The sequence below is a fragment of the Vigna unguiculata genome, chromosome 9 (genome assembly GCF_037176805.1).
Source record: "Vigna unguiculata cultivar grain cowpea cultivar isolate G323 ecotype 2 chromosome 9, ASM3717680v1, whole genome shotgun sequence".
NCBI lineage: Eukaryota > Viridiplantae > Streptophyta > Magnoliopsida > Fabales > Fabaceae > Vigna > Vigna unguiculata.
The window spans coordinates 12537869-12548132 of NC_140800.1; the positions used below are offsets into that span (position 1 = coordinate 12537869).

Genomic DNA, 10264 nt, shown 5'->3' on the forward strand with positions numbered 1-10264 from the left:
CGAAAACCCTAGGTTGGGTTGCTACACGTGATACGTTGGTTCACGATACTGAAGATACTGAAGAGAAAGGCGCTCTTATTTGCGCGGATGGAAATGCAGGTGTGGGTTGGATTGATGCGGATTTTGGTTGGGCGTGAAGGCAGAACCCTCACGGAGCGCAGCCCTCTCAAGAACCCTAGTGGCTGGTGATGTAGAAACCTAGCTGCGATGTGGGTGTATTTTAGGCGCAATGAATGGATCACGAGCCAAAACCCTAATTGCATGATGCTAGTGAGCCAGAGGTGTTCAAGGTCAGGTTGGGAGTTCGATTCCCACTGGCAACAACCCACCCAGTATGAATGGACGGAGAAGGGTGATGGGTTGTGGTGCATTGGGCTATAGTAACCTGACAGCCTCTGGGGCCCGAGGAGGGGTAGCCAGGGATGTTACAATTCCTGTCATGATAATAATAATATGTCTGCCTATGTTGACTCCTTGGGAAAATGGTGAGTGACAAATCGTGAGAACAGATTAGCATTGTGGGAGGAAATGTGTGTAATTTGATTCCAAAGGATTAAGATAAGCGAATGGAAATAATCGAATTAGGCAGGATGTTCAATTAATCATAGGTGGATTGGGGTATTTTCAGCATGATAGAGAGTGAATGAATTCAGGAAAGGGAAGGAGCCACTCGCGGGTGCATGGAAAAGAGAGGTTTCTACCAGGAGCTGATATATCGCCTGGCGGTACGCTGGTTGCCGCCAGGCGACGACGAGAGTAGGTGCAGTTTGGCAAGCTGAAGTGATTTGGGCAATGAGAGGAGAAAACCATGTACGTGGATGTTAAAATGAAATTAGGTGATGAAATGGGAAGGGATAATATGAGTATGACATTACAGAATGAGACTAAGGAAGAGGAGTGATGATGTGTTTTATATCTATGAGTGGTGAAAGAAGGATATAGAAAAGGAAGGGGAATGTTAATCCTACCAACAATTTTTACGTATTGGAAAGATTAGTTTTCTTTAGGATTGGTGCTTTTGGAATGTGGGATTGTCAAGCCTTGGTGAGTTAAAGAATCAATATTAAATTAATGAGGAGAGAATTGGATACTAAGGATTGTATGAATTATAGTATAAAGGAAGTAGATTGCTTGATTTTACGACATTAGGTTAATAACTCTTTTCTTAGGACTGATTGAGCCATTTGTTAAGATTAGAGAACTTGATTTATCACATACCTAGAATCCAGGAACATATAAATATGAGTTATAGCAAATTGAACGGATTGAGGTATGCCGGGTGATTAGGAATGAAGTCCTGATAATTGAGAGTGTGGTGATGTCTTTGATAGAGTTTTTAGATTAAGGAGTAACCTAATCGGGGCACCAAAACCAGCAGAAATACGCTACTGGTATGGCGTTTGGCGGCTTGGGTGTGTGCGCCAAGCGATAGGAGCAGTAGGGAGGTTCCTGCAGTTTATGGCGCTTGGCAACAAGGTGGCGGCAAGGTGTGACCTGCCAGGCGATAGACTTGCAACAGTGGGACTGCGAGAGGCTAGCACTTGGCGGCAAGAGGTGACATGCCAGGCGATAGCGGTGAAATAGGGGTTATGTTCGTGGGCCTGACGCCTGACGATGGGGCTTGTACCGCTAGGCGATCTGTGCAGGTTTCGCCTAGTGGCGCTTAGGTTGTGCCAAGCGGTAATGCTGCAGATTGTGACTTGTGTGTGTTGCGTTTTAAGCAATGATGCTATACTTGGATCAGAAGATGTTGTGCCATAAGCAGGTAGGTTCATGGATGGTGGTGAACGCGTGATGGTATGAGCGGGGAGGTTCATATCTAGTTACTCTCGTGTGAGGATACGAGCGAGGTAGGTTCGTATCCGTGCTCACACTTGAGAGATGCTGCGTGCGGAGAGGTATAGCTGGTTGATCACATGTGTTGGATTACGGGCAAGCAAGTCCATAGAGCAGGACTACAAGCAAGGAGGTTTGTAGAGTAAGACTACAGCGGGGAGGTTCGTAGAGGCAGGACCACGAGCCGGCAGGTTTGTGTGAGCATCATAAACCCTGAATCTGAGGCAAACTATTTGTGTGTTGTGAAGGTTGAAAATCCTTGGGATAAGGTCTTGGCCAATAACTAACTAGGATGAATAAGATGGGTGTCTTGCTTATATTCGGTTACCTTATATGTTATTTTCATTTTATAAGCTCACCCTTTCTGTTTCTGATTGGCGATGATCGTGTGATTTGTTACACGGGAGCTGATGATACTACAGGTGATGTTTTGGATGCATAGACGACAAAGAGAGGGCTAGTTGGGACATTATGATCTGGAGATTTTACTATGTTTTCTTTTATTATTGTAATGTATTTTGGGAATTGTAATAATTTTATTACTGCTATTACATAGTTTTTGGCGTTTGAATAACAATTTTAAATTTTCCCGCATTTGGGAATGATAATATTACGACTTTTGATTTTCACCTATTATTTATTTATTTAAATTAAGTAATTTCCCTTAGGGATGTTACACTCACCACTGTTCACGCGTGCAACATCCAAGCATTCGAGACTCAATTGACATTTATCAATATTCCAGACAATCACAACAACACCCCAAAATCTTAAACACGAAAAAAAGCTAAAACGGGCGGATATGAAGAAAACACGAAAACCTAGTTTCCCTTACCTAGAAAGATGCTAGCAGAAGGCACAAGCACACAAAATGGAGGATTACTACCGCTCTAGGAGCTGATTTTTGAGCTGAAAATACTGACACCAGAACCAATAATGAGGTTACTAAGATAACCCTAGTCGGAACTATGACAATAGAGACAGGGAAGTGAAAGTACCAGTTGGTGATTAACTTACATCGAGTAAACGAAGCTTAGGTACCTCGGAGAAGAGCCTTGATCAAACCCTAGCAGAGCTCTCTATTAGAGAAAAGAGAAAAGGGGAGTGAGCTATTTTTGCAAGTGATTTTAGAATGAAAAACCAAGAGGCTGGAAGTGAGTCTTTGAGGGAACCCTAAGGGCTGGCCCTTAGGTCCACCAGATGAGGCTAGGCCCTTAAACTTTTAGAGTAGAAAAAAAATAAGTGGGTCTTAAATAAATAATAATAATAATTTAAATAATAATAATAATAATAATAAATATTTATTAACACTAATCATAATAATAATAGTCAAAATTTATAATTAAAATTTTGAGTTATATATAAAATTAAAATAAAATGCGTATACATATGGAATAACAAAAAAGTATATATATAAAAACTTTAACCAATATTTAAAATAAATTGGCCAGATGGAATCATAAAGATATGAAGTTAAATATAAATTATTCCACACACACGCACGCACACACACGCACACACACACCCACACACAGTTTGGTATGAATTTGATATGGGATATGAATGAAGGTTGGTCATAAAGTTTGGCATGAGATTGGTATGCATGATGAATACCTATTTTGGATGGCGAAACATGATTTGTATGTGGTTAGGACGTAATTCCATGAGTCTCTAGGTGAGACCTCATGGTGGTGCCTCAGTTGGTCGGGACGTAATTCCATGACCCATGTTATTAGGAGTTCATGGTGGTGCCCGATCTATATAATTTAGTAAGGATTCAAGGTAAGGTTGCATCTTGACACTCTAAAGAGTTAGTTTGTCTCACATAGAGTGTACTGACTCTAGTGGTGAGAGTAGCAGGAGGCCTGAAACTCATTAAGGACTAACCTTGTGGGTAGGCGATGAAATATTGTAACATATACCTCGATAGAGCAGCTCAGTAGACCAAGAAGTCCACCACAAGTGCAAGCATCCGCTGAATCCGACTAATTATATGTATCCGGATGAGTCGTGTCTCGAGTCTTTGTGTATTGTGTGCAAGTCATAACATGATTAGGTGATATTTACATTTTTTTATTATGGATATGTACGTAACTGTATGATAAATTATTTTCTGCTCTAGCTTACCCTTTTTGCTTATTTGATTGCTATGTGTGTGGTTCTTCTCTTTTGCGATGATCATCAATTTATTGATGTGAGCTGAAGCGAGAGGTACTCGTGGTCGATAGGGAAATGATGATTCCGCTGCTGAGCTTCGTGGGATGGTCTTCGTTTCTCCGAGTCTTATTTAGGGTCGTGGCCCATGTATCACCTTATTTTGAGTATTAATCATTTATTGTAAATTCTTGTACTTAATTCAGTATTGGCATCTTGGTGTGCCTTATTTTTCCTCTGAGTATTTTGGATAATTATATGGAGTGACGTTATACTCTGAATCTTCGCTCCTTATATTATATTGTGTGACGTTTCATTTAATTGAGTTTAATTATTAAATGGAGCGTTACATTTATGGTATCAGAGCGGTCAATCCTTAGAGTTTGTGGACTTGGATGTCCGCTTAGCTTTCTCTATGTCATTTTGTGTGCTCTTAGTTAAGTTTGTGTCTTATCTAGTCTAACTTTTGGTTTTCGTGTGTGCTAGTGAATTATGGCACCTCCTCGTAGGACCTCTCAATCCTCTTAAGGCGATATACTAGATATCGCTAGGACAATAGAATCGATGATGGATGTTATGACACAACAGACACTGCTATGATGTAGCAACACGAGGCATCAATGCAGCGATAGGCAACGTCGCTTGAGCAGCAATAGCTGGTGATGCAGTAGATGGAGGCTGCTAGGGTAGCTGCGGATATGGAAGCCCTCCGTCAGCTGGAAGAGAACAGGATAGTTGTATCCATCTTTGGTTCTGAGACACGACCTGTAGTCAGGGAATGAAGTCTAAAGGACTTTCTGAAGCATCACCCGGTGAAATTTAATGGCAAGACTACCATAGATCAATGGCTAAAGGATTTAGAGCGTATTTTTTATGCAAAAATGTGCCCTGCGGAGAACAGACTAGCCTTTGTAGTATATATGCTTACAGGAGAGGCGGAACATTGGTGGATCAGCATGAAGTCCATCATGGAGGAAAGAGAAGAACCAGTCACGTGGGAGGCCTTCAGGGGAAAGTTTCTATCTGAATACTTTTCCGACAGTGTGAGGTACGCGAAGGAGATGGAATTCCTCCAGTTGACCTAGGGAGGGAAATTAGTGACTGAATATGCTGAGAAGTTCAAGCACCTTAACCGCTTCTACACGTTACCACTCGACAAATAGTGGAGATGCTGCAAGTTTGAGAATGGTCTCTACGGTGTTATTAGTTTGATGGTGGCCCCATTATCCATCAAGGATCTTGCTGCCCTGGTGGAGAAGGCCAGAGTGATGGAGAAAATGAAGAATGAGGTAGAACGTCAGTGCCTGCCACAACATCAGAGGATTGGTGAACCATCGGGGTCCAAGCCGAGACATGAGGAGAGGAGGAAGCCTTATGACAGACCTCATCACTAGTCTCAAGGGTCCTGGAACTTCCCCACATAGCAAGGTCGAGTGCAGTGCTTTCAGTGTGGAGGCCCTCACCTGAGGAGAGTATGTCCACATATGGAGGGTTACCGCAGATGCAACAATTATGGCAAGGATGGCCACTTTGGTAAAGATTGTCCTTCCCTTGCTAGGGTAGTGGTACGACCTCCAGTTCAGACTCCTGCGCAGAACCAGCAGAGGAACAGAGGCAACAAGCCCCAAGCGACGGGCAGAGTTTATGCGATGACAAGAGTAGAGGTTACAGGCTCTGATAACCTTGTTATGGGGTATTGTATGATTGTTGGGGTGAAATTTTGTGTGCTATATGATTCTGGAGTGACACACTCCTTTGTGTCAGATGCATGTGTGAAACTTTTGGATCTGCCAGTGTGTAAGCTACAGTGTGAACTTGTGGTATCTACTCCGACATCGGGTTTGGTCAGGATGTCTTCCTTGTGCATTAGATGTCCAGTGGAGGTGGAAGGGCGCAGATACAGGGTGAATCTGATATGCCTGCCTCTACAAGAGTTGGAGGTGATCTTGGGTATGGATTGGCTATCTGCCAATCGCATTCTTATAGATTGCCGAGAGAAGAGGTTGTTGTTTCCCGACTCAGAAGAGCCTGAGTTGGTATCTTCTCAAGGGGTTATGAAGGAAATGCAGGAAGGCGCTCAATGTTTCATCATCTTCACGCACCTAAAGGTGGAGAAGGAAGAAATAACGTCAGTGATACCAGTTGTGCATGAATTTGAAGATGTATTCCAAGAGGAAGTGTCAAGGTTGCCTCCGAGTAGGGAGGTGGAGTTCTCAATTGACCTGGTGCCTGGAATCGGTCTAGTGTCGATGGCTCCATATCGTATGGCCCCGACAGAACTGGTAGAGCTAAAGAGTCAGATTGAGGAATTACTGGGGAAACAATTCATAAGACCTAGTACTTCGCCTTGGGGAGCACTAGTGTTGTTGGTGAAGAAGAAGGATGGAAGTTTGCGTCTGTGTGTGGACTACAGACAGTTAAACAAGATGACCATCAAGAACAAGTATCCCCTTCCGAGAATTGATGACTTGATGGATTAGTTGCACGGATCGTCGATGTTCTCGAAGATAGATTTGCGGTCAGGATACCATCAGATTTTAGTGAAGGCGGATGATGTGCAGAAGACGGCCTTCGGGTCTCGATATGGGCACTACGAGTACTTGGTTATGCCTTTCGGTGTGACCAATGCTTCGGCTATGTTCATTGACTACATGAACAGGATCTTCAGGCCATTCTTAGACAAGTTTGTCGTAGTCTTCATAGACAATCTACTTGTCTACTCCAGAACTCAGGAGGAACATGCAGAATACCTGAGGTTGGTACTTGGTATTTTGAGGGAGAAGCAGTTGTATGCGAAACTGTCCAAGTGCGAGTTCTTGATGGATAAGGTGCAGTTTTTGGGCCATGTGATATCTACACAGGGCATTGCAGTGGACCCGGAAAAGGTTGAGGCAGTGGTTAAGTGGGAGAGTCCCAAGTCGATCACAAAGATCAAGAGCTTCGTGGGTGTAGCTGGCTACTACAGGAGATTCATAGAAGGATTCTCCAAGATAGTGGCGCTTTTGACACAACTTACCCGGAAGGACCAACCTTTCGCCTGGAGGATAAATGTGAGGAAAGTTTCCAAGAGCTTAAGTGGAGGTTGACGAGTGCTATGATACTTGTGATCCCTGACGTTGTTAAACCTTTTAAGGTTTATTGTGATGCCTCTCACCTAGGGTTGGACTGTGTGTTAATGCAAGAGAAGAAGGTGGTGGCTTATGCTTCAAGACAACTTAAGGTGCATGAGAGAAACTACCCCACTCATGACCTGGAGTTAGTGGCTATTGTGTTTGCCTTGAAGATTTGGAGGAACTATCTCTAAGATGCTCAGTTTCGTGTGTTCAGTGATCATAAAAGCCTCAAATATTTATTTGATTAGAAGGAGTTGAACATGAGACAGAAAAGGTGGATGGAATTCTTGAAGGACTATGATTTTGAGCTACTTTATCATCCGGGAAAGGCAAATGTGGTAACGGATGCCTTGAGTAGGAAGATTGTACATACTGCACACCTTATGATCAAGGAGGTGGAACTGCTAGAGAAATTCAGGGATATGAAGCTGCAAATGGAGTTGGAATCTGAATCCATTAGATGTAGTAACCTAACTATATCTAGTGACTTCCTGGACTCGGTCAGAGAAAGACAATTGTTGGGTGCCAGTTTGAAAAAAGTTAGAGAGCAGCTTGGGTCAGATGAGACAAAGGATTTTGCCATGGGTAATGATGGCATATTGAGGTTTCAGGGCAAGGTGTGTGTGCCGGATGATGTTGAGGTAAAACGGTTGATCCTTGAGGAAGGGCACAAGAGTCGTCTTAGTTTGCATCCTGGCATGACTAAGATGTATCAGGATCTCAAGGAGACCTTCTGGTGGCAGGGTATGAAGAAGGATGTTGCACAGTTTGTATCAGCCTGTTTGACATGTCAGAAGGCGAAGGTGGAGCATCAAAGACTCGGTGGAATTCTACAACCTTTGGAAATACCAGTGTGGAAGTGGGATAACATCTCTATGGATTTTGTGACCCATTTGCCAAGGACTTTTAGGGGGCATGACACCATCTAGGTTATAGTGGATCGACTGACCAAGAGTGCTCATTTCTTGGCGATGAACTTGAGGATGTCTATGGCCCAGTTGGCTTAGTTGTACATTAAGGAAATCGTGAGGTTGCATAGAGTGCCGTCAAGTATAGTCTCTGACAGGGATCCGCGGTTCACTTCACAATTTTGGCAGACTTTGTAGAGTCCTTTGGGATGCAAGTTGACTATGAGTTCAACCTATCATCCCTAGACCGATGGTCAATCCGAGAGAACGATTCAGTCGCTTGAGGACTTGTTGAGGACCTGCGTACTGGATCATCTAGGTGCTTGGGATGATGTTTTGCCCTTTATAGAGTTCACTTACAACAACAGTTTCCATGCGAGTATCGGCATGACACAGTATGAGGCTCTATACGAAAGGAAGTGTAGGACCCCTCTTTATTGGTATCAAGATGGGGAAGCAGTATTGGTTGGGCCAGAGTTATTGGAGCAGACCACCACTGAGAAAGTGAGAATGATGAGAGATAGGATGCAGGCCTCTCAAAGTAGGCAAAAGGCTTATGCAGACCGCAGGACGAGGCCCTTGGAATTCGTGACTGAAGATCACGTGTTCCTGAGGGTGACCCAGATCACTAGTGTGGGAAGGGCTCTCCGCTCAAGGAAGCTTTCTCCTAAGTTCCTTGGCCCTTATAAGATATCGAAAAGGATTGGTGGTGGCTTATGAGATTGCATCGCCTCCTTAGTTGGCAAACCTTCATTCGGTGTTCCATGTGTCATAGTTGAGGAAATATGTGTTTGATCTGTCTCATGTGTTGGAGGCCAAGGATGTGCAGATCAGGGAGGATCTCACTATGAAGGTACCACCAATGACTTTAGAAGATAGCAGAATTGAGGAACTTCGGGGAAAACCAGTCAATCTTGTCAAAGTTATATGGGATCGGAGGATATGTGACTCTACTTGGGAGTTGGAGGAAGACATGAGGATGTCGTGTCCATATTTGTTTCCCTAGTAAGTCTTTATTTTCGAGGTCGAAAATTTTCTTGTTGAGGAGAATGTAAGGCCCAATTATTTATGCCCTAATGTTTAAGGGCTGGCATTAAATCTGTTGGGCCTAAGGGCTGGCCTATAGGGTGCTAAGGCCCCTAAAGCAACCTAACCCCTCTCATTTTCAGCTCACTTGCCAAAATTTGTACTCACACACTCTCTCATTTTCTCCACAGAACCTCTGCTAGGGTTTATCCCTTTATCCCGTTCAAGCTAGTTAAACTCCGTTCTCCCTCAACGTAAGTTAGTTCTTGAACCATAACCCCTTTCTAAGTTATTTTCGTGGTTTATGTTGGGGCTCACTGTAGTAAATCCAATCTTCCTTTTGTGCCACTGTCTCCAACTCTTAAATCTACTCTTGGAGCTGTTGTGGTTATGGGCTTAGGTGTCGAAGTAGTTTGTTAGCTCTTTCCAGGTAAGGGAAGCTAGAACTCTTACTATTTTTGTGTTTTCATTACATATTATTGGTCTTGCCGCTTTATTTCGTGCTTTTGATGATTGAATGATGTTTGGAATGAGATGAATATCTATTGTGAAATTGTTTTAGACAAACTTGTATGTTGACTTGCGCGAACAATGGAGAAAATCGGATAATCTCGCCCAAGCGAGTGGTGCTCGCCTAAGCGAGAGTATCAGGAAACCCTCTCTGGTGTTGGGCGAGCTGTCGCTCAGCCGACATGCTCCAGTCTTGAGCGAGAGGCCATATCGCTCAGGCGAGGAGGTATCGCCTAAGCGAGAGAACGTGACAGCACCACTGTTCCCTCTTTGAGTTCTCGCTTAGGCAAAGGGAGCTTGCCTGAGCGAGAGAACACTCTCGCCTGAGCGAGACTCTTCTGCCTGAGCGAGAAGTTGGGCGAGAATGAACCATGTTCTGTTTTCTCCTTTGTCTTGGTATGTTTGCCACATGTTTGGATGAATTAATATGTTAAAGGCATGAAGTGAATAATGTGCATGCATGGGATTGGTTCATGGATTGAATATGATGAGTTTGGTATGTGTAAGACCTAGTAAATTCATATAAATAATAACTAATAAAGTACAAGTAATTGTGGGTTGAGAATAACCTAAGAGAATTTCTTGACAAGTCTTATATAAGAAATAGTTCTAGCTCAAGTGGTTGAGAGTACTTAGTTCTATTGAGAGGACTTGGGTTTGAGTCTTGATGTGCCATTAGTGTGATATTTTAATTGTGTTTTATTTTACCAATATATT

General features: G+C 43.2%; 2 protein-coding genes across 2 annotated transcripts; both read left to right on the forward strand.

Moving 5' to 3' along the window:
- The first annotated feature begins 5474 nt into the window (after positions 1–5474).
- Positions 5475–7294, forward strand: LOC146883560 (uncharacterized). The gene is made up of 3 exons (XM_085666613.1): positions 5475–6272; positions 6471–7040; positions 7124–7294. Exons 1-3 carry the CDS (start codon positions 5475–5477, stop codon positions 7292–7294), a joined length of 1539 nt encoding a protein of 512 aa, XP_085522739.1.
- A 1104-nt stretch (positions 7295–8398) lies between these two features.
- On the forward strand, positions 8399–9821 carry LOC114163457 (uncharacterized). Its single transcript, XM_028047768.2, has 4 exons — positions 8399–8626; positions 8787–9016; positions 9361–9445; positions 9600–9821. Exons 1-4 carry the CDS (start codon positions 8399–8401, stop codon positions 9819–9821), a joined length of 765 nt encoding a protein of 254 aa, XP_027903569.2.
- Positions 9822–10264: the final 443 nt, after the last annotated feature.

What these genes read in the sequence shown, in the direction of transcription:
- LOC146883560 (XM_085666613.1), top strand. Translation starts at nt 5,475, where the DNA reads ATGGAGGGTTACCGCAGATGCAACAATTATGGCAAGGATGGCCACTTT. An exon ending in GTATGGCCCCGACAGAACTG is followed by an intron (nt 6,273 to 6,470) that starts GTAGAGCTAAAG and finishes TTGATGGATTAG; the next exon opens with TTGCACGGATCGTCGATGTT. An exon ending in CTTTCGCCTGGAGGATAAAT is followed by an intron (nt 7,041 to 7,123) that starts GTGAGGAAAGTT and finishes AAACCTTTTAAG; the next exon opens with GTTTATTGTGATGCCTCTCA.
- LOC114163457 (XM_028047768.2), top strand. Translation starts at nt 8,399, where the DNA reads ATGACACAGTATGAGGCTCTATACGAAAGGAAGTGTAGGACCCCTCTT. An exon ending in AAGATCACGTGTTCCTGAGG is followed by an intron (nt 8,627 to 8,786) that starts GTGACCCAGATC and finishes CATGTGTCATAG; the next exon opens with TTGAGGAAATATGTGTTTGA. An exon ending in TGTCCATATTTGTTTCCCTA is followed by an intron (nt 9,017 to 9,360) that starts GTAAGTCTTTAT and finishes GGCTCACTGTAG; the next exon opens with TAAATCCAATCTTCCTTTTG.